At 39.8% G+C, this 27,662-nt stretch overlaps 1 protein-coding gene across 1 annotated transcript in view; it reads right to left on the bottom strand.

Annotated features, from left to right (window-relative positions):
* LOC122810652 (extracellular calcium-sensing receptor-like) overlaps window positions 1–27,662 on the bottom strand; it is a 275,375-nt gene that overhangs the window by 13,189 nt on the left and 234,524 nt on the right. Inside the window, exons 5-6 of the mRNA XM_044082224.1 lie at window positions 22,397–22,627; window positions 16,041–16,164 (exon numbers count right to left, since the gene is read on the bottom strand). Of these exons, the coding sequence (XP_043938159.1) occupies window positions 16,041–16,164; window positions 22,397–22,627 (355 nt within the window). The remainder of the gene's footprint in view (window positions 1–16,040; window positions 16,165–22,396; window positions 22,628–27,662) is intronic.

Here is a 27,662-nt window from a genome sequence, read left to right as displayed (position 1 = left end):
CCCCCTACTTAAATATACCAACTCAGAGATCGCACTACAGTGTCGAAAACGGCAAAGTGACGGAAGCGGCCAAGCGACTTCTTTCTCAGGGAAAGAATTCGCTTATATGCCACTTCATCATTTTGCGTTTTCGACGTTTGAAGATCGACCAAGATGCATTCGACAAAATGCATCTTCAGTCTTCTGATAGGAACCCTTTCAACTGCTCACACAAGCTGTTGTTCCTTCCTCAGAAGTGAGGTGATGTTCCCTATCCCAAGAGTCAATGTTCATTGCCTAGGACTAGTCCATCCTAATCTGTTCCAGCCTTGTCTCTCACCTGACTGGCACTGCAGCCAATGTTCTCAGACTTTGCCTTGCAGGTGCTGAACCCAGTCAATAGTTCCATTCTCATTTTCGACCCAAGCCTGAATAGGTAACATGGGTCCCCCAGCCACCATTCACTTGCCCATGAGCAACACTTCCAGGCCTGATTTAAGGACTGGTCCCTGTATTCTCATTCCTGTAGTCATTGGAAAGGGCATACAGGGGCATTTTGAAGATGCTGTGACAACCCTTTTAATGGATTGGTCTTAGGATGTGACATTGTTGTAGGGTGGGATGGAGAAGTAGTGCTGACGGGTAGAAAAGAAGGTCTGCATAGGGCTGTAGGGACAGTAGAGAAATAAATATCTACAATCAGACATATGGGGGACAGAAAGGTAAGGGGACCAGATAGGATTTTTGCAGATTTATATAAACAGATACGTCTCAAAATAGGTAGTTGCTTATCGAGTATGTTTAATAATAATGTAAGAAGAGGCACTCAGACTCATTTAGTAAGTGATGTATTAATAGTGTTTCTCCCAAATGGGAAGGAGACACAGAAATCCTGGCAAACTTTAGACCTAACTCCCTGTGCAATATGGATGTCAAGTTCTTTGTCAGAGTTCTAACAGCTATATTTGAGAAATAACCTATTGGAAAAGCTCAGGTAGGATATGTAAAATGAAAATCATCATCCGACTGCAAGACACTGTTGTTGAATTTAGTGGATTAGGCTGAACAAGATGGGGGCAGAAAGCATGAATGTTGTACTTCGATATTTAAGTTACTTTTTGTAAAGTTAACTGGGACTTCCATTTCAGAAAACTAAATCAAATCTATGGAGAAAGTGCACTTAATTTGTGTGAAAGCCTTGTATAAGGATCCAAATATCAGGACCACGGTGAATGCTGGCATGTCATACAAAATTAATTTGGAAAGGATTGTCCTTATCATAGAGTCTTTTATTGGTATGTGTGGAAAAATTAGTATGCAGTGTGAAGACTTGAAAGAAAGACATACAGAGAATGTTGTCACAGCTATTTAAAGGACAACAATAGGATTCTCTTATTAAATGCTCAACTTCTCTGTCCCTTTTCTCCCTATTTATAGTCCCTGCTATCAATAAACAACACAGCATTTAAAATATTTTGAATCGACTGTTTCTCTCAACTAGAACAGTACCTTACTGTACTGTGGTGGTTTCACTTTCAAAATTTTTTTATCCCACCCTGGAAAAGCTTGCTGCAGTCTCCAAGTCATTGATGTCATCAAGGCCAATGAATACAGGTAGTTTACTGGCCAATTCCCTCCCCAAACTGACATCACCACGACCATCATAAAAACCCACCCATGCTGTGATGTCACAGCTCCCTGGTCCTTCCCCTACCCATACAGAAAGTAAAGGCTAGAACAAGGAAACAGTACATGAGTCAAGTCTCCTGCTGTGTGCGGTCAATCACAGCAGGTAACAGTTCAAATTACCCTTAGCACTTTGACAGTTAGGAAAGTTAGGTGTGAAGGGCAATGAGAGATGAGTCAAACCAGTACAATTCAGGCTTCACAAAAGACTGCAATTTAGCCATTCTAAAAAGAAGCAGCAGTTAAAAGCACTTTGAAAGTCTGTTCTGTGGAATCTGCACTGTTTGTGTTTTAAGAAGTCATTGAACAGCATGAAATGTAACTTAAAACAGACTGAAAGACAGCAGTGTATGCATGTAAAATCAATGCAGTGACAGGAGCTTTAGGAAGAAAGAGGCCTGTGTGATGTATTTTTTACAGACAAGCACTGCATTGTGGGATACCTAGAGGCAGAGTAAATAAATCAGAATTACTTCAAAATGCCAGACCCCATGTGGTTAGACTCAGAAATTACATATAAAAATATTTAAAAACCTGTAAATAGTCCCAGATTGTGTTAAAATGTAGGAAACGCAAAACCATGATGAAATAAACATGTTTTTGAGTCTGTGGGTGCAGTTCTCCTTTAAGAGCTTTTGAAATTCTTTGGAAGAATCAGGGCTGAAACTCCATTACAAGAAATCCTTGATTATTAAGATAGGGAAGGGTAATAATGGAAACCTTGGTCTACCCTGTTTGAAAGGAAGAAAGAAATAAGCATGCACATATTAGGGTATACCTAACTATGAAGGACATAAAGAGAAAGAATTTGGAGAAATTGATGGGGGAAGTTCAAAGGTTGCTGGATAGGATGCTGAACAGGATCAACATACTGAGGGAATATTTATGTGCTAAAAGTACAGGTCAAGTCTAATGATGAAGTCCAAAATGGTGTGATAGACCTATCGGGGAAAAAGAAAAGTAGTAGATTAAGAAAAGAAACAGACAGAATATGCCAGTGGCTGGATGGATGGGGAGCCAGATCATAGAAATGTATGCTACATGGATAAATAGGGAAGAAAATATAACAGAACAGGAGATGGAAAAGTTTTTGAAGTTGCAGAAATGGATGGGACTAAGCAATAGCTAGCAGTTATATGAAATGGAAGGAGATAATAACAAAAATAAAGAAATGCCTGTGGGGCACCTCAAGAGTATTGATGGAGGAAGTACAGGAAATATAGCAAACTTAACTGGTCTGGTGAAGCAGGTGTTCAGGGTGGGCACTCAATGATGGGAGTGAAAAGATCTATGGTCTGTAAAGAGCTCAAAGGTTGACAGAAAGTGAGCAGAGTTTCAGAGCTTTTCATTTGTGAAAGAAAAATAGTGACCTAAGGAAGGATAGTGGCTAGTATACAAAATGGTCTTCATTCCAACGAGGAGAAGATGGGATGTAAATAAGCAGTGATAAAACTCAGAAATAAGGATGATTATCAACTTCAGTTGGGAGCTGACAAGAAAGATAAAACAAGTAAATGAAAAATGTGGAAAAAGTGCCAAAAACATACTGATAACAAAAAATAAGGCACTTGGAAGGTTCACCAGATTAAAATCATCCTCTTTAGTAAACAAATGCTGTAAAGTTTAAATAAAACACATCCAGAACGCTTTAACTAAATCACCGAGTTTTCGTCACTGTAACTTCTTCAGATGAGCATACCAGCTTCTACAACCCCTTTTATACAAATCCAACACTCTCCAATTGATCAATTAACTATCAATTCACGCTTAAAAACAGTGTACCAATGCTGAATACATGAAAGTGAACTGCTGTGAATAAAAAGTCTTTCAGAAGTTCATAGAACTAACAAGCATGAATGCACACAATGACTGAATAGCATATACAACTATAAATATTGAGTACAAGTGGATAAAATATGTAAAAGGCATGTGTAAAAATGTATAAAAAACATATATAAACAATACTTTAGTGTCATATAAGACTGTGAATAAAACAATGTTAAAACAGTGTTGAAAATTGGCAAACAGCACCATCTACTGGGTAGTCCCATAAAAGCATTAAAACATAAACACCACAATCAAAGTTTAGCTGCCCTAAGCTTTAACACAGGTTTCAATGAAACCAAATTGTTTAGGCAGTCTGTTTCCAATCGAAAATCCTTTATTAAATAAAGGACTTAATAAAGGATTTTTGGCTGGAAACAGACTGCCTACCTGCTTGGATTACTTTCGAATACTTAGTAATTCTGTGCAACATTTCAAATTATATATTTTTTTATTTTTTTTTTTACTTAGGACGAGTTTAAGTTTGCTACCTCTTCTACCATTATCTGATCTGATTAATATACAGTGATTAATTATATATATATATATATATATATATATATATATATATATATATATATATATATATAAATATACTGAAAATCTTACACACAGAGACGTTTCTTACACTGTTTTGTTTTTGGACCCACTATACTTGTTTAGTGGGTTGTTTGAGACTTCAGGGATACCACAAAGATTACGTGTTCTTTTTTTTGTTTTTCAATGAAACATACCAAAATACATATTAAGCTACGATAAATGCAATTACACATTTTCATAAAAACATGATTTCCTAAAATTTTGCAGGATATAAAATTTATAACGTATAGAATGTAGAACAAATGTAAATTACATTGATTATCTGACTGCTTTCACTGAAAATGCACCATAACTCATAAGTTAAAACCAACTCTGGGGTTCAGAAATGTTTACCATAATGCAAATGCTTTATCTCTGAAGGTTTTCACATTACAGTAAGCCTTTCTGATTCTTATGTCTCCCCACTATGGTTATCCCATCCTTGAGTCCTTAGCAAAGCAATCAGTCCCACATGAGAAGCCACATGCTAATGCAGCAGTCTAGAAGACTGGCCAGTGATAACTAGCCATTTGTTCTGCCCCCGAAATGTTCATAAAAATCATTTTGCTTGCCCAAGAAAGCAAGTCAAAGAAACACTTGGCCAAATAAAATTTAATTCTAGGAGAAAAGGAATACTGTCTTTTGATGGTGGTCACCTATTAATTCCCATGGGAGCGCTCATGGTACAGGGAAGTCTAGTAAAGCCATGGTATTGGCTATATATCAGAGTTTATGTGTGTGTGTGTGTGTGTGTGTGTGTGTGTGTGTGTGTGTGTGTGTGTGTGTGTGTGTGTGTGTGTGTGTATGTGTGTGTGTGTGTGTGTGTGTTTGCGCCTATGTGTATGTCTCAAAATGCGCGCGCATGTGTGTGTGTGTGTGTGTGTGTGTGTGTGTGTGTGTGTGTGTGTGTGTGTGTGTGTGTGTGTGTGAAGTGTCTTTGCTTACATGATGCATGGTCTGCTAGTGAGAACACTAATGTTGTCAAGTTTGATGGAACAGTGTTCACCAGTGCCAACCCATTCATCACTTTGGCACAAACATCTCCCCCCACACACAAACATACACACACACACACACACACACACACACACACACACACACACACACACACACACACAAACTATGCTGCATAAACACACACATACATCCCATTACTACTGCTTTGCTGAACTCCCTGTTACTGACTTGTAACACAATTTTTCCCATTAAAAGTATAGGGTGAATGTGGCATTTGGGCCATGTTAGTGATTCTCTGACTCGCTCACTCAGGTGCAAAGGTCCAGACCGTGCTTCATTAATTAGCACAGGCCACATTCCCAGAATACAACATTAGCATTTAGCATGACTGTACAACCATATAGAATCACTGCAGTGGGTCTCTTTTTGAATCAGAAAGGGCTAACGCCAGTGGTTTTCCACCTGTGTTAAGGATTAGCATCAGCTGTAGCATTTTTTGAATTTCAGCCATAATCTTGATTAGTTTTTAGTTACAGTTGATAAGACAGCACTAGAAGACACTATGGATACTATGCTTGGAGCAAGGGGGGTGGCATCTTGTGGAACCATAGGTTCATGGGTTCATAGGTAGATACTAAGCTATTGACCCAAGGGCCTAAGTAAGCCTAGCCAACAAGGTTCCCTGGCTTATGCCACCCAAGAAATTTATTTTCCTGTGCCCCTGTCGAACAGAGCCACAGAAGTGATCCCAGGGTGTATCTCTTATTTCCCATCCACTCATCAAGATTTTTCTTAAAGAGTGCTAATGAGGAACTTTGCTTGACATAGATGGGTAGCTTGTTCAGAGTATGGGAAGTCTCTGGGACAGGAATCTATCCCTCCAGCATGTTCTGTTTATTGTCCTGTTCATTGTGGTGACAAGGTTTAGGTCCCTAGAGCATGTAGCTCTGAGGGATTGGGATTTCTTTAGGACCATAGTAGCATATCCAACAGCTCTGGGTTTGAGATAGCTTTATATGTTAGGCAGAGATCACCTCAGAGTAGGCGATATGCTACGGAGTAAAGCTGGAGTTTTTTGAGATGGTCAGTGTAGGGCATCTGTTTGAGGCCAGTAATCCTCTTTGTGAGGTACTTCTATGGCCTTTCCAGCTGCTGCAGATGTTTTGTGAGGTACATTCCAAAAGGGGCATTGTACTCTATAATGGATCTGAGTGTTGAGTAGAGGGGAACAATGACCTTTTTTTCCTGGATGAGAACCCTTTAGTGATGAGATGTGCCACTTAGAAGGATTTCCTGACTACTGTGGTGATGTGATTATCAAAGGAGAGACTACTGTCCACCTGGGACCCAAGGTCTCTTATCACACATTCTGTGTTAAGTTGACTTCTGCCTATGTGGCATTTCATGGGTACAGAGTTTTTACCAACAGGGATGACAATGCACTTTTTGGCATTGAACTTGAGGCCATGGCTCTGACACCAGGCACCTGTCTCAGTGAGGCCCTTCTGTAGGATATCCACATCGTTTAGGGACTCGACTATGGAGCCTAGTTTGCAGTCATCTGCAAACTTCATTAGCCAAAGGTCTTCTGTGTTAGCCTGTACTTCAGAGAAGTAGATACCAAACAGGAGACATCCCAGGACAGAACCCTGTGGTACTCCACTTGTCACTGGTTTGAAGTCAGATTTGGAGTCTGCAACTTTTACAGTGTGGGTTCTGTCAGTAAGCCAGTTGTCAACCCATCTTGTGACATAGGGATTTACACCTTGTTTAGTGAGTTTAGCTATAATTCCAGAATGGGGGATAGTGTCAAAAGCCTTTGCGAGGTCAAGATACACTGTATGAACCACCTTAACCTCATCTACGGCTTTGGTGACTACCTCAAAGAAGTCGATCGGGTTCAGGAGGCATGATCTGCCTTTTACAAACCTGAACTGGATGGGATCCAGAGTTTGAAGGCTACTAATATCTTTGTTTAGGAGTTCCATGATGATACATTCCATGGCCTTACTGACCAGGCTCATCAGGCTAATGGAGCGATAGTTCCTGGGATCAGTGGTGGCTCCCCTTTTGTGGAGTGGGATAACTGTTGCTGTGTGCCATTCAGTGGGCACAAAGCCTGATGTGAGGCTATGATCGAACATGGTCCTTAGGTGGGGAGCCAGTTCGTTCTGAAGTTCGTGTAAAATGCAGCCTGGGATATTGTCTGGTCCCATGGATGCTGTGTTTTTGGCTTTAGAGAGTGCAGCTTTTACCTGTGTAGCTGTGATTACTGGGACTCTGCATTCTACCTGTATAGATATAGGCCCTTTAGGGGGTGAGAGGGGGGTAAAGTTAGCACTGAACCTTGCTGCCAGGATGTTGCAAATATCATTTGGTTCTGTAATTTTTGTGCCGTTGTGTTGTAACTCAGAGCAGATCTGGGTGTTGCCATTGAGATTCTTTACATAACTATAGAATGCTTTGTGGTTGTCCCTAGAATCAGTGGCAATTTTGTTTTCGTAGCTAGCTTTAGCATATTTTATAATTCTACTCTGCAGCTGGTCAGCATAAAATTCATCAGGATGTGGTTAGTAGTGGCTATTACCTGAGGTAGCAGTATACATTTATCATATACTCTTAAATATTTGGCTTTGACATACTCTTTGGTGGTCATGGTATGGATTTAAAACCCAAACTGTCACATTAATTGGTTGCATGGATGTGGGTTATAAGACTATAAACCATGTCCATCACAAGAATATTTGCAGTTTTTACAAATCCTTCAATGACAGAACCCTGTGGTACTCCACTTGTCACTGGTTTGAAGTCAGATTTGGAGTCTGCAACTTTTACAGTGTGGGTTCTGTCAGTAAGCCAGTTGTCAACCCATCTTGTGACATAGGGATTTACACCTTGTTTAGTGAGTTTAGCTATAATTCCAGAATGGGGGATAGTGTCAAAAGCCTTTGCGAGGTCAAGATACACTGTATGAACCACCTTAACCTCATCTACGGCTTTGGTGACTACCTCAAAGAAGTCGGTCGGGTTCAGGAGGCATGATCTGCCTTTTACAAACCTGAACTGGATGGGATCCAGAGTTTGAAGGCTACTAATATCTTTGTTTAGGAGTTCCATGATGATACATTCCATGGCCTTACTGACCAGGCTCATCAGGCTAATGGAGCGATAGTTCCTGGGATCAGTGGTGGCTCCCCTTTTGTGGAGTGGGATAACTGTTGCTGTGCGCCATTCAGTGGGCACAAAGCCTGATGTGAGGCTATGATTGAACATGGTCCTTAGGTGGGGAGCCAGTTTGTTCTGAAGTTCGTGTAAAATGCAGCCTGGGATATTGTCTGGTCCCATGGATGCTGTGTTTTTGGCTTTAGAGAGTGCAGCTTTTACCTGTGTAGCTGTGATTACTGGGACTCTGCATTCTACCTGTATAGATATAGGCCCTTTAGGGGGTGAGAGGGGGGTAAAGTTAGCACTGAACCTTGCTGCCAAGATGTTGCAAATATCATTTGGTTCTGTAATTTTTGTGCCGTTGTGTTGTAACTCAGAGCAGATCTGGGTGTTGCCATTGAGATTCTTTACATAACTATAGAATGCTTTGTGGTTGTCCCTAGAATCAGTGGCAATTTTGTTTTCGTAGCTAGCTTTAGCATATTTTATAATTCTACTCTGCAGCTGGTCAGCATAAAATTCATCAGGATGTGGTTAGTAATGGCTATTACCTGAGGTAGCAGTATACATTTATCATATACTCTTAAATATTTGGCTTTGACATACTCTTTGGTGGTCATGGTATGGATTTAAAACCCAAACTGTCACATTAATTGGTTGCATGGATGTGGGTTATAAGACTATAAACCATGTCCATCACAAGAATATTTGCAGTTTTTACAAATCCTTCAATGAAATTTTTAAAAGAAAAAGTAGTTTTTTGAACTGGAAAAGATGTAGAAAAATTGTGGGTGCAGTTTTGCAGTGGCCATGGTAACCATTCAGTCTCCTTCGCTCTTCCCTTTCTCTCATTATCCTTCTCTCCTTCTTTCTCTCTCTCTCTATGTCTGTCCCGCACAGCACATTTTACTTATATTGCCGTGCAATGTATAGTTTGGGTCAGAAACCCCACTAAGTATGTTCTGAAGATGACATAAGACAGTTGTTTGACTCCTTCAAGATTTGTGTTACAACTGATACAACAAATATATTTATTAATATCCCAAGTCGGCAGGCTTTAAAAGGATTATATCTACCTGGCCACATTCACAAACAATAGCAGTAGCGAAACAGAAATGATCTGCTAACTATATGAATTGTACAATATAATGATATTATAACAAACAAATTTAAAGTGGTGTCCATGAGAGCATCTATTAATCCATGACTCCACAACTACCAGTTGTACCAGTTATCCTAAATGTGTGCACACGTGTGTGCGTGTGTGTGTGTGTGTGTGTGTGTGTGTGTGTGTGTGTGTGTGTGTGTGTGTGTGTGTGTGTGTGTGTGTGTGTGTGTGTGTGTGTGTGTGTGTGTGTGTGTGTGTGTGTGTCTATGCCTACATGTGTGCATATGAAATTGTAATTGAAATGAACCTATGAACCTATGAATCACCAAAAGCCTTTTTACTCCTGCTTAGGTATAGAAAAATAAAGGAAATGTATAAAAGCACTATAGCATAATAAAACTGCAGTACTAAGTCAAAAAATTAAAACATAAATACGTAACTCCTATTCACTTAGATAACAGTAGATAGAAGAATGGACAAATCTTTAAGTTGATAGATAGGTAGCTAGCCAGACAGAAAGACAGGTGACATTGTAAGTAGTAAGGGAATAGAAGATGCTAGCATTTGTGTATCTAGCATGTACATTTGTAACTGATTCTTAGGTATTCTGTTAATTTTTTTCCCAGAACTGCTTCTAATTTGTAATCTGTCTAAGTACTGATGGGACAAGATTCTGATTAACTGGAACAATGTTAGTGAGACTTTTCTTACCTGTAGCTTGTCCAAATTGTGGATAAGTTAATGTTAGGGTGCTGTGTCCTGATTTCAGACTAAGTAAGGGGAGAATTTGGAGTTTATTTTTTAGGGATGAGCAAAAGCTACCATTTATGATTTGAAAGGTAAGGTAGGATAACAGGAGAGTAGATTGTGTTGTGACTGGGAGCCAGTTAGTCTTTCGTAGTGTGAGAAAACAATGGTCTAATTATGGTAAATGAGGCTAATGAATCTGCATATGGTATTTATTGCTATTTGAAATCTAGGTTGCATTAGAGGTAGATTATAGGGTGGTATACTCAAGTCTAGGGATGAATACATTCTTCTGGCCTCTTTAGTGAGGTGGTTTGATATCTACCAATCTATCTATCTATCTATCTATCTATCTATCTATCTATCTATCTATCTATCTATCTATAAGCATATATTTCTTCAGCACACTAGTAATTAATTTAAAATTTAATTACTTGTGATAGCCTATGAAGTAGAAAATTTACTGCTATGCTGGGTCTGCACAATGATACCTCAGTGGGCTCTCTGTTAGGCCATTGGAAACACTTACTTGTGGTGAATAATATTTTTTGTGCGCTCACACAAGAATGTGTTCCAAAATACTACATTTCTAGTAGACTGTGCTGCCCTTATTATGTAGAGCAATTCTGTACTCTCACAAACTTACATTTTCACTATCTCATATATAACAATCCTGCTAAAATCTGAGAATACTTGCAAAATTGTATCAGACAAAGCTCTCACAAGCTTACATTTTTCACTATCTTATTTATGACAATCTTGCTAAAATCTAAGAATACTTGCAAAATTTTATCAGACAAGGCCGCAGTCTCTAAGATTTCATTACTGTAGGCACACCTTGAGAATGATAAGATGGCTCCCAGCTGGTGATCCTGAGTTCCATTTGAGGAGCACTATCATATCTTATTTATACAGCTTTAAACACATAAAACCTTCTGACTCTATGAAGACAATTAATACATTTAGGAGAACAAGGCAAAATTTTCTGTAGTACCCTGCTGTCCCCAGGAATGCTCTCACCTGCTTTTTGGTAACAGGATCAGGCCACACCTGAATAATTGCCACTTTTGCAGGTTCTGGTCTAATCTTACCACTAGCTACTGTATGTCCTAGGTAAGAGACCTCTGCCATGTCCACCTGACACTTACAAGGCTTAATCATCAACCCTGCCTTTTTTAATCTACTTAAGACCTCCCTGACATGTTGAAAGTGCTCTTGCCAGGGATGACTGTAAATGGCAATATCATCCAAATAAGTGAGAGCATAGTCTCCTGCTCCTACTAAGATATGCTCTACTAGCCAGAAGGTTGCTGGGGTATTCTTCATCCTAAAGGGCAACATTGTAAACTCATATAAGCCAAATGGTGTTACAAAAGCTGACCTCTCTCTCTAGCAATGGGAGTTAAGGTCACCTGCCAGTGTCCTTTGGTCAGATCAGTAGTGGTCAGATGCCTATCCCCACCCAGCTGTTCTAAAGCTTCATCTGTTCTAGGCATGGGGTATACATTTAACTCTGCATAACTGTTTAACTGTCTGTAGCCAGTGCAGAATCTTACACTACCATCTTTCTTCGGTACCAACACTACTGGGGAAACCCAAGGACTACTAGACTCCTGGATTACTCCCAGCTCCAACATCTCCTTTATCTTTGCCTTCAAAGTCTGTTTGACTCACTCAGGCACCCTGTAAGGAGATTGCTTAATAGGTCTTTGGGGTCCTGTATTCACACGGTGCTGCACTAGGTGGGTGCACCCAGGTTTCCCAGTGAACATGCCTCCAGACTCCTGTAATACTGTTCATATTTCTTTAACCTGAATAGAGGATAGCCACTAAGCTATTGCTACCTTTCCCACTGAAGTGTCAGTCCAGGCTTCACTGAGAAGACCAATCACCAGATCCCCCTCAGACTCCTCCTGCCATCCACCACAAATACTCAGCACCAGGGACACCCTATTGTGATATGTTTTCAGCATGTTAACATGGTATGACTTATGTCCTTGCCTCCTGCCTGCCTTTTGGCACTGCTCACAGATCCTGCAGCACCCTGTTACATCCTTTGCAATCCCACACCAATAAAAGTTCTGCATGATGTGTCTGTTAGTACGCTTTATGCCCATATCACCTGCAAGAGGAATGTCATGGGCTATGGCTAGAAGTGCCAGATGGTAGGGTCTGGGCACTACTAACTGCTGTATTACCTCACCCTCTAGGCCTCCCTCAGGAGTCCACTCTCTGTACAGTAACCCTTTGTTCCAGTATACAGATATACAGACTCCCTCTTTCCTTGAACATCAGCTCCATCCTTAGCTACCTCTCTCAAGCCTCGTAAAGTAGGATCCAAAATTGAGGCTGTCTCAATTGTGTCTTTGTAATATCTCCCAACTCCCTTTCCACAGGAAGCCTAGTACCGTCTGACAGCAGTGCCTCACTGTCAGCCTGGGTACTACCACTCACCTCTGTCCTTACAGTCACCATGTCCACAGGAACACCAGTATCAACCAGCAGCTATGGTTCACCTTCAGGCTCACTGCTACAAGATAGCTCCCTCCCTGAAGTAACCACATCACCAGGCATACGATACGTCTGTGTCTCTCCCAGGCTACCAGACCTACTTGCCTGTCTCCAAGCTTGACTGCATGTAACTGCATGCACACAAGGTACTACATTATCAAAACCATTCGCTATTAAGACATCTGCAGGGATATCCTCAAACACACCTACCTGCTTGTTCCCTTTTCCACCCTCCCACACAAGATGAACCCTGGCCAAAGGTATTTGGAATGGGATACTCACCCAAAGCTCTGACTGGTATAGACTGTCTAAGCAAGTATTGTTCCTCCTTAACACCTTCAGGCCTCACAATGGTTATATCAGAAGTTGTATCTCTCCTAGCAGTGGCCTGTCTTCCATCCACTAAGATAGGATACAAATTTTGATGATAGTTTGACACCTCTGTTGTTTCCAGACAATTTACCACTGGCATTCTGTCATTCTCACTTACTGGATCCCTCACCTTTTGTTTCTCCCCTTGCTTCAATGGACATGTGCATGCTACATGGCCCCTCTGATTACATTTGAAACATCTAATCCCTGATCCTGATCATGTGCTTGAAATACTGGCTTCTCCTGTTACTGGTGAACTCTGTTGGTGTGGTTTAGGCTGCCCCCCATGGGTTCCCTTATGTCCATGTGGAGTACTGGGTATCCCTTTCTTATGCAATGTTGCCCTGTTTGCCAAGTAGAGATCCTTTTTTCTCTCAAACTCATTTGCAGAGTTACACTTTCAGTCTGCCAACCAGATCCTCCTGTCCTCAGGCAAAGGGCTGAGAGCTTTTTCCCTCACCAGAAGGTCTGCCAGTCCTTTAAAAGTGTTGACTTGACACCCACTCACCCACCTGTGAAAGTACTTAAATCAACACTGTCACATGCACTTTTATCTGCCTTGCGTCTATGTTCACAAATTTTTTTCTATACATTTCAGGGGTTAATTTGAAACAATCAAGTAAACATTGTTTTACACTAACATAATTCAAACAATATCAGACAGTTTAGCAATTGCATTAACAGCTCTACCATGGAGTAAGGGGGTCAGGAAATGTACCCAGAACCCTTGGTCAATATTATACTGTTTACATACCCTCTCAAATATATAAATAAAACTATCAAAGTTACCTCCCTTTACTGAGAAAAAAGTTTACTAACCTTTATGGCTTCTAGGTTTTATTCATTCCCTTCCCCATTACCTCCATGACCCTGACGAAAGGTTAGAAGCTCCTTTTCATGCTGTCTCTGCCTTCTCATTTTCTTCAACTTCCATCACGAAATGCCTGGTCTCCAGTTCCTTTTCATGCTGACTCTACTTCTCCCTTTCTTCAGCTTCCAGTTAGTCTTTTTAAAACTCCAGATGGATTAAGTCCTCTGAGGAAAATGAGAATTGTCTTGTCTTGCAAGGCTGTATATCCCCAATGCCAAACTGGATATCCTCTGAGTTGCTGGTTTGCTCTGCAGTTGCTACTAAGGCTGAAATTATTGCTTCCTTAGTCAGGATGGCATGCAAAAGTCCTTTGACTTTGCACACCTTGGCCAATTGGTTCCTTGTCAGCTTGCTATAATCCTCTGCTGACGTCTTTGCCTGCTGTCCCTGACTAAACTGACTAAAAATGAATAAAACTGTTGTGACAATGAAACTCTGCATTTTACCTTGCAGCTGTCAAGTGGGTATACACCTCAATGACAATTATCCACAGACTTCTAAATCTCAATTAAAGTCCCACACCACTGGCACCAGTATGTTAAGAGCCCTGTTTGCCCCAGGGCGGTAATTAAGGAGTGTCAATTCTTGCCACTGTCTCCAGTAAGGGAGTGTCACTAAAAGCTGGGAAAAAATATACAATTTCTCCTAAGACTACTCCGGGAACAGGTTCCAAACCTGGGACTAGACTACATGCTTCACTCCAAGTCTTCAAATGAGTCTCCACACTAACCACTGCAGAGCACTGTGTCTCAGTTCTAGGTATCTGACACGTTCACTCTTAAATGTCTGATATTCACACACTCTTGGGAAAGACTGATATAGATTTACCTGCTGTGTTTCTTTTCCAAATTGACAAGGTAATGTCTGTCACCAGTCAAATACCACAATACCCTTCAAAAGGGGTGTTCAATTTTATTAGGTAAAACAGATATTGAAACAAATGGTAGCATGTATCCCAAGCAGTAAGGATTTTAGGAGTGGCCCTGGTGTTATCACAATAAGCATAAACACTCTCAAATTATTAAAAAATATCCACTAAGTAACCAGCCACAATGAGAGGTAGTAAAACATTTAATAATTAATAAAAGGATTTAAAACATGTAAATACTGAATAATTGATTCCAATAAACAACTGAGTTTCACACACAGGAAATATGAAAACAATATTGCAGGATAGATCTCACACTGATTTTAGAAACCTTTAACTAACTAGCTGTAGTTCCCTGACTAAGTGAAGATTAACTGTCCTCGTCTAATCTAAATAATTCAGCAAGGTAAAATTATACTCTTACTTCTGCAAGGCAAGATGAGGAATTATTTCCACATACCAGGTTATTGTCTGTACCTAGTGGCTGAAACAGCAACTCTGGAAACAACTGGACTAATACTGCTGAACAGCTTTGGAAAACAACCAAACTACTACTGCTGGTCATCTCTGGAAACAACTGAATGATAACTGAACAACTGACTCAGCACCTGCTTTTATAGCAGATTTTTAAAAGTAACAGGAAGCTGCTATGAGAATTCTACTCTCTCATATCAGACTTTGAAAAGTAAACAAACAGCCGCAGTGAAGATTCTATTTTCCCAGCTCTGGCAGATAATGATATCACTTCTAGGTCAACTGACTCTGGCACAGCATCCATTCAGAATTCTCTTTAAAAAAATGTACTTTTGGTCAACCAGAATACTTTTTGACATTCAAACATCTTGTATAAATCAGAGTGCTAATCGAAAGACACAAACTTATTTAGAAAATTATAGCTAGTTATGCTGGCATATGGAACACGGGGTAATTTACAATTATTTACAAAACTTGAGCCAGTCATGCTAGCACAGATAACAATATCTAACATCCTTACAATCCCTTTTTGGACTTATGGTACAATCCAGGACAGGATGGGTCACACATTTCCCTATCTACATATTCTGCTCTCTGATCTTTTTCTTTTTGTAGAAATTGCACAGAATACATTGTTGCCCTTTGCAATAGATTTAACCCAATATTATGATACCAAACTGCAGCACTGTGTTTCAAATATATGTAAATATACAAAAAAAAAAAAAAACTTGAAACAATATTGTACTCATTCTAATACTGTTGTAAGTTTCTACAAATATATTAGAACCACATTGTATTTCAAGAGATTCAGTAATGTTTCATCCTTATAATAAAACCTACATTATGACTTGTTTATCTATCATAACAAATATGCTATACATTTTTAAAAAAATACATACCTGTTTCATTAGAAAAATCAGCTTCAGAACACAGAAAGCAGTCAAAGCAACAAATTGGTTGTCCTTGCTGTATAGCCTTTCGATATCCAGGAGGACAGGGTTCACTGCAAACAGAGTGTGGTGTCTATAGAAACCAATACAAAATTTTCTTTTTTCTTATTGCTAATACATATTGACATTGATCTACAGGTTTTGCAAAAATGAAACTAGATGACTTAATAATGTAATCAACCCAATATTCATCTAAATTATTTTCTTTTGTTACCTGTTTAGTTTACACATGTATTTCAAATTACAATTTAAGATTCCACACTTCTACTAGCCATTGTATGCAGCAATATACACTATGTGATGATTCTGCTTTGTAAATGTTGAGTTTAGATCATTTTTATTTCTTGTAAATTCCAGGATGAGCCTGAAAAAAAGGTCAGTTTCAATCAGTGCTCTATCCTGGTTAACAAATTAATATCTCTCTCTATACATATGTATGTTGCAAGGTTCTCTGCACTGAAGTTCACCAATCACAAGACAACAATGTGTCCACAGAATGGTGATATAGGGAGAGCATTCTAAGACTACACACACCACGGCATCAGAGCTCAGACATTTATACAGCATTGTGGGAGTCTAAGCAGTATTACAGACTCTGTAATACACTATTACCAACATAAAGGAAAGTTGTTCATAGGTTCATAGGTTCATACTAGGCTATCTGCCCTGAGGCAATTATAAGCCTAGCCTGATTCTGTATGGCTTATGCCACCCCTTGATTTGAGTATACTGTGCCCTTTTTAAGGTTTAGTTTACTGTGCCTCTGTCTAATAGTGACACGGGAGTAATCCCTGGGACAAACCTATGATTCCCCCATCCACCTATCGAGATTCTTCTTGAAGAGATTCAGTGAGGTGCTCTGCCTCACATGAAGTGGAATTCTATTCCAGAGTGAAGGGAGCCTCTGGGTTATGAACCTGTCCCTCCAGCAAGTTCTATTTATTTCTATGCTGAGGTTCAAGTCCCACGAGCGTGTGGCTCTAAGGGATTTAGATTTATTGAGGTGGAGCATGTCCATTAATTCTGGATTTGACATAGCTTTGTATGTCAGGCATAGATCGCCTCGAAGTAGGCGGTATGTAACTGAGTAGAGCTGGAGTTTTTTTAACCGAGCAGCATATGGCATCTGTTTGAGACCCTTGATCCTCTTGGTGAGATACTTTTGGGGTCTTTCTAATTGCTGCAGGTGTCGGGTAAGGTACATCCCAAAAGGGGCATTGTATTCTATGATGGGCCTGATGAGGGATGAATAAAGGGGCACGATTACCTCTCTTGATCTAGATGTGAAACCCTTCGTGATGAGGTGGGCTATGTAGGTCTTTCTAACCACTTTGGCAATGTGGTTTTCAAAGGAGAGATTGCTATCAACTTGGGTCCCCAGGTCTCTAATAACTGTCTCTGTACTTAATGGGTTTCCGCCTATGTGGTAATTTGTGGGCACATTGTTTTTGCCAAAGGGTATGACTATACATTTTTTGGCATTTAGCTTTAAACCATGGTGCTGGCACCAGTTATCTGTCTCTGTGAGACCTTTTTGAAGGATGTTTGTGTCAGCTGGAGAGTTGATTATGGCACCCAGTTTGCAGTCATCTGCGAACTTGGTGAGCCATAGTCCTCCCACGTTTGCCTGTACCTTGGAAAAGTATATACCAAACAAGAGTGGTCCCATGACAGAACCCTGTGGGACACCACTTGTGACCGGTTTTGAGTCTGACATGGCTCCAGCAACTCTCACTCTGTGGTTTCTGTCTCTGAGCCAGTTTGTGACCCATCTTGTGACATAGGGGTTTATATTTAAGCTGGATAGCTTATCTATGATGCCCGAGTGGGGTATTGTGTCAAATGCCTTTGCAAGGTCCAGATAGGCTGTGTGGACTACCTTCCCTTCATCTATGGCTTTGGTGACTGTTTTGAAGAAGTCAACCAGGTTCAAAAGGCAGGATCTGCCCTTGACAAAGCCGAACTGGGTAGGATCTAGTGTCTGTAGGTCCCCAATGTCTTTGTTTATGAGCTCCATGATGATCCTCTCCATAGCCTTGCAGACTAAGCTAGTCAGGCTTATGGGGCGATAGTTTCCAGGGTCCATAGAGGCTCCACCTTTGCGGAGTGGGACCACTGTTGCTGTACGCCATTCTGTGGGCACATATCCTGTAGTGAGGCTGAGATTGTATAGCTGTTTTATTTGAGGGATTAGTTCTTCTTGGAGTTCATGTAGGATGCAACCTGGGATGCCATCTGGTCCCATGCAAGCAGTGTTTTTTGCTTTGGAGAGGGCAGTCTTCACCTGAGCATCAGAGATGTTTGGGAGGCAGCCCTCTGCTGGGATAGATACTTGCTCTTTTGGGGGGGGGTGGTGGAGAAGTTTGCACTGAACCTGTCTGCCAGGATATTGGCGATGTGTGTGGGTTCAGTGTATTTTTTGTCGTTTAGAATCAACTCAGAACAAGTCTGGGAGTTGCATCCCAGGTTTCTAACATAACTCCAATGGTGTAGAGACGTAAGCTCTGGCTATGGCCCCGGTAACCCAAGTTTAATTAGAAGTTGCATGTTTGACAGAGCTACCATGGGAGGATGAATGGATGAATAGACAGGTAGATAGATAGATAGATAAATGGATGAATAGATAGAGAAAGGCAGATTACGTTAAGCCAGGGAATTTTTTTTGAGACTAAAAATGGGGGCATGGAGACTCATTTAGTGAATAATAAAGAGCAGCATCCAAGCAGCTTGGCAAAGCAGTTAGAAAAAAGAGCAAGACAGGGAGAAGAAAAAGGCCAGTGTGGCTCAGCATAGGTGTTAAAGAGGTAGCCCATGAAAAGGCATTTCATGTGATAAAGAAAATAGGAGAAGAGGAAGAAGTACGAAAAATGTAAATAAATGACACAAAAATAGTGGGAATAGACAAGAGAGCATAGCGCCCATTTGAAGGATGTGGGGGTAGCACTAGTTATCATCATCAGTTCCCTTTTCTCCCATTTTCTACATGGGATTGAGGTGTCATGCCACTTCTTGCCATCTCTCCCTATTCAGTGCCACACTCCTACCTTCTTCGACACTCATGCCTGACTGTCACAGATCAGCTCACACAATACATCCACCTTTTTGCTGGATGCCCTGGTTTCCTCTTGCCTTTTTCTAGTCTGTCCCAAATCTTCTTCACCACTAGAGCTGTGTTAACTTTAAAAATAACTTTTAGTTATGCATTTTTAAGTTATTCTGACATTATGGTGTCTAGTTTTTCAGTGATCTACACTAGCATTGAGGAAATAATTGATTCTTTAGCTACACAGGAGAAAGAAGAAAGGTCAACACAGATTTGCAGAGACTGGTAAATGAGAGGAAGGAATAGAGTGCGGGTGGAAAAAAAGACATCAATGCACAATTTTTTACTTCCATCTTCACAGAATAGAAATAAGCTTAAATGGAGATGTAAAAGATAGAGGATATATGACGATTAAACATGAAATATAGTTGTAGAACAGAACCTCAAGGATTTCTGGTAACACAAGATATAGGGTCCTTTCAAAATATCACCACTCCCCATCTGGATCTTTTAGAAATTGGCAACTATACCTACAACTCCTTTGTCAGAACTCTTCTGCCAGTCTTTACTGTTGGTAGTCTGCTTTATTTTCATTGTTTGGCAGGAAAGTATTACAGAACTTGGATTGTTTTGCATTTACACGTTATTTATTATACTTATGATTCTGTTCTATGTGTTTTTAACATTAGACCACAATTTTATCACAAATTAAGTTATTTAAATGTACTGTGGAGATATTACTCTGTCTCTGACAAGAAAATATAATTTTAATTGCTATTAAATGTTATTGTATGGCAAATTAATATGGTTAAATTGTATGGAGCTAATTTTTCATACTGGATTGGTACATTTGCTGCTTTCGTGTTTGGACATTGTATTTTAGAAAATTTCTAACCTCTGTCAGCTGTAAAATAATTCTGAACAAATTTCAAACTATTTTTTATGATAATAACAAAGTTTGGCAAAGTTTAGTTGTGTGGAGACATACTTATTACTAGAAACATTTAAGTGCTTATTGTGGTACATTATCCAGTACTGTCACTTTATTATTCTGACTGATGTTCTCTCCCGTGACTTAATGGATCCTAACACTAGTAGCACTCCCCCATCAAATTTGGTAGCATCTGAAAAAAGATAAAATAAAAATATGCCTCAGCCTTCCATTAGTGATTCTGTAAGGACCGCTGCTTAGCCAAAAGACCACTTACATTTTGCAAAGTCTTCTCTAGTGTATCTTTGTCTACCATTATGGAAGGGGAGTTAGACACATTCTTTGGAGCTGGTCCAGTGCTTTGTGCAGGTATGGAAGAACCAAACCCTTTAGGTGGAGGAGTAATCCAGGGTAATAGACCCCCTTGCCAGACATAATACTCTGTGCCTGCATATTTTATCTAGTAGTGAAGTTAACAAGAATAAGAAACATAAGCTTCATCATACAGCTGATAAACAGATTATAGCAGTTTATAAAACTGTTCTGGTTTCTTTGGCTAACAGTGTCCTGCAGACAGCTAACCAGTGGGGTTGAAACCCTTTCAGGACCCCAGTTATTGGCTAGACATCACATAGAAAAAAATTCTTCCTCCTGTAAATGTAAGATTTTCTAGTTGCAGATTTTCTTACCTCCTTAAACACCTGGGATCCGGAAAGGGTTTCAACCCCACTGGTTTTGAATTTGAGGAGGCTACTTAAAGACAGTTTGCCATATGCTTCTTTCAAAGTACATCTTGCTGCCATCTCAGCTTGTCTGCCCATGGATCCAGCCTCTTTTGTCTCCTTCTGTGGTCAAACAGTTTGTGAAAAAAATGACCTTTTGAAACTGCATCTCAGGCTGATTTATGGTTTTACTTGGAAGATTGTTTTACTCATTGCTCTGACATCTGCAAGGCATGTATCTGGGGTACAAGCTCTCATAGTGGACCAACCCAGTCTGATTTTTCATGAGAACAGGGTTGTGTTACACACTAATCCATCATTCATGCCTGAAGTTGTTTCTGAATTGACCTTAAATCAAGCCAGCAATCTTCCAGTGTTCTGTCCTGATCCAAAAAGCAAGAGAGAAAACATTCTCTATACCTTGGGTGTGCACAAGCAGCTCAGGTACTACTTTGACAGAACAAAACTGTTCAGGAACGCTGAACAGCTGTCTCCTAAATGGGGGCTAAGAAGGGTCAACCTGTCTCTAAGCAAACTATTGCACAATGATTTCCCTCCACTATTGTTTTCTGGTACTCCAAAGATGGTAAGTCTTTCCAGGCAAGGCTAAGGCTCACTCAACTAAGGACTTATCCTCTCCGATGGCATAGCAGGAACCTGGTGTCTCTGTGCCCTATAAACTGGATTCTTTTACAAGGTCCAGAGCAAGCTTTGCTAGGACCATTCTCCAGAGAGTTCTGAACTCTTATCCTTTCACCTTGTAAGCAGGGTAAGCCTTGTGACTCTACCAAACATGCCAGTGAGTCAGTGTGAATGGTGAACATAGCACAGTTGCATAAGTCCTTACTTACCTGTAAGAGTATATGTTCAAATTCCTCACTGGCTCAGTGTCAGCACCCACCTGCCATCCCCCAGACTGTGCATAGTTGAGATGGATTTCAATCTTTTTGATTCAGTTGTTGTTGGGATTTGTTTTTTATATGGTATTGTGACTGGCTGCAAATTCACTCTTGCTAGATGATTCTGGTTCAGCTACTTTCACCTCCTTCTTTGTGGAAGCGAAAAAGCTTGAGCATTCACTTCCTGTAACACAGGAAGAGTAGTCTCGGCTTTTGAAAGCTGGCTAGTTACTGGATTATCATGGCAGATAACTCAAAATGTTATTGAGGCAGTGAGGAATTCAAACATCTACTGTTACAAGCAAGTAGGACTTATACAACTGTACTTTCTTGATAAGTTAACATTTTCTTGCATACCACTTGGTCATTCAATTCTGAGTGTATCGCTTTGTACTTATTTAGTAGTGAAACTCACTAAGACATGCTTGTACTAGTATCCCAACTTTTTATGATCCTTTATAATTTAATTCTTCCTCATCCTTTTGCATATCTTGTACACCTGCAAACTGACATGTTGCACATCTAAAGTGACTTGCAATTTCAAAATTCCCATTGTATTCCTAAATTGATTTATCTGGAAAACACCTGTTTGCTGTTTTACGAGCCATTTGTAACAAGTATAAATTTCCATTCTGTGAACTAGCTTATAAATTTTTAGACAGCAAATGTGGTTGACAAGGGCAAATAAAAATAAATGGAACAATCATAACCTGTGTATATCCTCCACTCCACCAGATGGCACTCTCATTGATGACGATCTGTTGATCTTGGGGAGCATGGACAATGAATGCACCAATTTCTAAATATTTACTTATGCCACTAGAATAGAGCTGCCAGTTTAGAATATCAAATTGTGGTAAGACATCACCATTTGCATCAAAATATACTTCTTCTTCTCCTGATTCACTCAGAAAGTGGGCATTTTTTAAATAGTGTAGAAGCTACAAGGAAAGAAATGGTTCATATACATTGTCAGAATCCTGTAGAAATTGTAGTATGGGCATATCATCTGGTCATTCAATATTAATTTATGTAATGTACATACACCTCTGTTAAGACAATGCAAAATAATAAAGTTAATAAAATATTTACTGTTAAACTTTTCTTTCTAATGTATCTCAAAAAAAGAACTGAAATAAGACTTTTTGATCATCACCATGAACAAATGCTGGCAATGCTGTCTCATAAAACTAAACAAACAACTCAGAGGACAAATAAAGTCTACCAAAGCCAAATCTGAGGTCAATTTGGTCTCCCAAGCCAAGAACAACCACAATACATTTGTTAGCTATGTCCACAACATCAAAGGTAATACACAATTGTGTGCAGAACTCATTGTAAATGGAGGCACCTATACTGAGTGGGACTGCATACATATCTGCTGACCTGACAAGACCCAAACAAAGTGAAAGCTTTGAAACATGAGGAGAAAAAATCTAAGATGACTTCCCTTCTTAGTCTAGCAGAAGCATATTGGCATCAAGCAGGAATGGAAGTCAAACCAGAAGTAGATAAAAATTAGGCAACAAATGAATATGCCAAAAAACAAAAAAAAGAATATAAGGTGAAGGATCAGATAAGAAGGCAAAAAATGTGGAAAATGCATAAATATAGTTGCAAGTATAGAACACTCCTGTAACAACCTTTTGTTGATCAGGATTGAACACAGGAATGGTTAAGGAGAGGCAAATTCAAACCAAAGGATGAAAGGTTAATATTGGTGGCCCAAGATAGTGGACTATGTACACATTGGTTTACAAAGTCCATTGAACATGTGGGAGAAACAGGCAAATGTAGGTTTTGTAAAACAGAATTGGAAACAGTTGCACACCTTGTTGCTGGCTATGACATACTAATGGCAGAAGGACTGTATACTGAAAGGCATAATAATGTGGTAAGATTTTGCACTAGGGATTGTGCAAACATTATAATACTGAATTAGCTGAAAAATAGTGGAAACATGAGCTACAAAGCTTCATAGAAAATGAAGTCTACATCATATGGGATCACCCATTACCATCAGTTCAAAAGATATATGCGAGAAAACCAGATATAGTGGTCCATGAAAAAAAGACAAAAGTAGCATTGATCATTGAAATCGCTACAGCCAGTGACTACAGTGTCTTGCATGCAGAGAGGGACAAAGTCATAAAATATCAGGATTTACAGGCAGAAATGAGAGCAATGTGGACAAAAGTTGCCCAGACAGTTCCAACAGTAGTAGAAGCAATGGGTCTTATAAAAAAAGAATCTGCAATCGGACATGTTACCGATACATGTAACTCCATACGAATTGCAGAAGGAGTCATTACTGGGCACATTACAGATGCTGTGAAGAGCACTTCTGACTGACATCAAAGATTGAAACAATACTAATTTCATGAACTTTAATCATACTTTGACTTAGGAATAGGGTCCATTCCCGTCATGGTATTAGAAACCCAAAAGTCTTGGGGAAATTAAAAAAGCCAGGAGATACAGCAAACCTACTGGCCAACAAATTCAGCTCCAACTTTACCCTCTCACCCACCAACCTTCTCTGAGGAAATATCTCAATCCCTCTGCACCACATGCTCCAGAGACCTCAACCTCATAACCACAATCAACAGAACGTGCTGGAGGGACAGGTTCATAACCCAGAGACTGCCCATGCTATAAAATAGACTTCCCATACATGTCAAACAGAGCACCTCACTGGCCCTCTTCAAGAGAAATCTTGATGAGTGGATGGGAAATAGAAAATTCACCTTGGAGAGCACTCCAGTGGCTCTACTTGACAGAGGCACTGGGAACTAAGGTCAGGTGGCATGATGCCAGGCTAATCCTATGGGCTAGGCTTGTAAAGGCTCCAGGGCTATTAGCCTAGTACATACCTACGAACCTACGCAATACCATCAAATATAATCCCCATAATATCACTAGGGAATAGGTCCTTAATGCTCTCTCTAAGGCCATGAACACTGCATCAATGGGCCCAGACAGTATCCTAGGATGCCTTCTAAATAGCATGAAGCATGACCTAGCAGGCCTTTTTAAATTACTATTTAGCTGTAGCCTCCAAACAGCTTTTTTACCTCATGAATGGAGAAAGGCAAAAGTCATCCCTCTGCACAAAGGTGGTCCATCTACAGACCCTGGAAATTACAGACCCATACGTCTCACTAGTTTTATATGCAAAGCTACAGAAAGAATTATCATGGAAATGATCAATAATGATATAGTAAACCTCCAGACACTGGACCCAACCAAGTATGGTTTCTTCAAGGGCAGGTCATGACTACTCAACCTGGTGGACTTCTTTGAGAAGGTCACCAAAGCATTGGATGACAGCAAAATGATTCTGATGGCCTATTTTGACCTGGTCAGGGCATTTGAGACAATACCTCACTCAGGCATTGTTGACAAACTCAAGAGATAAGGTACAAACCTGTATGTCACCTGGTGGATAGCCAAATGGCTCAAAGACAGTGCCCATGAAGTTAGAATTGGGGAGTCCACCCCTACTAAGAGGCCAGTCACAACTATAGTCCCTCAGGAATCAGTCCTTGGACTACTCTTTTTGGATTTACGTCTGAAGTCAAGGCCATTGTCAGTGGTCTCTTGCTGACTAAATTTGTAGATGACTGCAGATTAAGAGCTGTTATTGAATCCCCACACTGACACAAAGGTTCTCCAGGAAGGGCTGAGACAGGCAAACAAATGGTGTCAGAGCCATGGACTAAAATTAAATGCCCAGAAATGCATAATAGTATTCTTCGGGAAGTCATCCACCCCTGGTAAATATCATATTGACAACACACCCCTTAGAACTGACCCAGTAGTCAGGGACTTAGGGAGACACATAGACAGTAATCTAGCCTTTGACCATCATGTGTCTACAGTAGTGAGGAAATCATTCTATGTATTGCAACAAGATCCAAGAAATTCATTGTTCCACTATATTCAGCATTTATCAGACCTATCACTGAGTACAATGCCCCCTTTGGTATGTACCTAACCAGAAATATACAACAATTAAAATGTCCACAGAGGTTTCTCACTAAAAGAATATAGGGTGTAAGTAAAATGTCCTATGCAGACCACCTCAATGCCCTATCCCTGTATTCTGTATCCTACAGTCTGTTGAGGGGGTTGTTCTATGCCTGGCATACAAGGACATTGTCAGATCCCACACTGATAGAACTCCTGCATATCCACAAAACAAGCACCACTATAATTACCCATTCTAAAGACTTAAACCTTGCCTCTGATATAAATAGGAGTTGCTGGAGAGATAGTTATGTATCCCAGAGATTACCCCATCTCTGGAACAGGCTCCCTATCCATGAAAAGCAGAGTTGCTCCCTAACCCAATTCAATTGTAACTTGGACAATTGGATGGGGAACAAGAAATTCATCCTTGGCTTAGCATATGTGTCTCTAATGGACACAGGCAACCTGTAAATGGTTCATCTCCCAGGCCCCTGCTTGTAAATGTTTAATCTCCCAAGCCCCTGCTTACACTTATCAGGGGGTACCAGAACTTCTCAGAGATTTGGGATGCATGGCTCGGCTTATAAAGGCCCTTGTGGCCTTTAGCCTAGTAAACACCTACGAACCTATAACCATTGAAATGTATATTGCCTTGTAACAGTTTGTTTCATGGTTCAGAACTGTATAATAAAGTAGAGGTAAGGAAATCAACTCCTTCAATTAAAACAGAGTGCCCACTGTGACAGCCTTCACCTTCATTTTTTTCCATCCATTAAGACTTTGGCTTTGAGCACATTGACTAGATCCTCATAAATATATTGAATGTCAGTAGGTACACATCTGTGTTTAGTAGTGACTCTGCTATGTATCTTGTAAGGTAGAATCCATTTCTAAACCACACTTCTTGTATTAACATGCATTCCATACTAACTATATACTGTAAACATGATGCAGCTTATGATTTCTGTGATGTGAATGAATCTCATCTTCATCTTTACTGTATAATGGGAGCTGGACATGTAATCAATGCAGTCCAACGGTGTGATATTTAATCTCCATTTTTAAAAAAGACTCACACCTTTCTATACTTGCCTGTACAGGAATATATATAATAGAGTGATGTACATATATGCTGTTTTAAACAAATTACAAATTTAGACTGTATGATAGTTCGCCAAATCTAAAAGCATTGAATCACAGTTCATTAAAGCAAATTGCTTTAACTGATATGTCAAACTTGGCACCATTGTGTTTTGCGGATAGTAAAGGATATACCTCTTCTCTAAGGCCATGTAACTTTTGAATTAGAATAATTTAGTAGAAATATATGTGGATAACACAATGCACCACACGATAGTTTTAGTGAGGCTTGTTCTGCACTGCTAAGCAACTTGTAAATGTGTTATGAGATGAATTTGATGAAATAAAATTTTAGCAATTCAAATTGATAAATAGTCATTTGGTACATTTGGGTTTGTTTACCTCCTGTGGATCTCATAAATCTAATATATGCTTAGGCTAAACCACATGGTCACGTGTAGTAACTTTTCAAGAGTTTTTGTTTATGTGGCCCTTTCATAAACCTTCAATAGCACACTTGCCACTTGCTAGAACTTCAGAACTTTTCTGAATGTCAAAAGTTTCTGAAAAAGACATGGGATTTTCTGTTAAATCTAGAACACTATGAGTATCTTGTAGGGTGTAAGTATTAGAAGTATTGTACAAATCAATATGTACAACATATCTGCTCATCTGGAGTATGTTCTAGTTTGAGCTTTCTCTTTCTGCTCCGAAGATTAAAGTCATTGTCTCCCACTGTCCATTTTCTTGTTGAAGATGCACACTGTACCCTTGCAAAAAAAAATGGTGCTGACCTTCATTAATTCTGACCACAGTATGTGGTAAAATATGTTAGCCTGTATTTGGCAAAAGTAAATGCAATCTACTCAGGAGCTGTGCTGGTAATTTCAAAACATCAGTTGGAGTACTCCTGGGATGGCTAGT

This window comes from Protopterus annectens, chromosome 9.part0 (assembly GCF_019279795.1).
Source record: "Protopterus annectens isolate FY-2018-M chromosome 9.part0, PAN1.0, whole genome shotgun sequence".
Classification (NCBI taxonomy): Eukaryota; Metazoa; Chordata; order Ceratodontiformes; family Protopteridae; genus Protopterus; species Protopterus annectens.
This window is presented reverse-complemented; position numbering and strand designations above follow the sequence as displayed.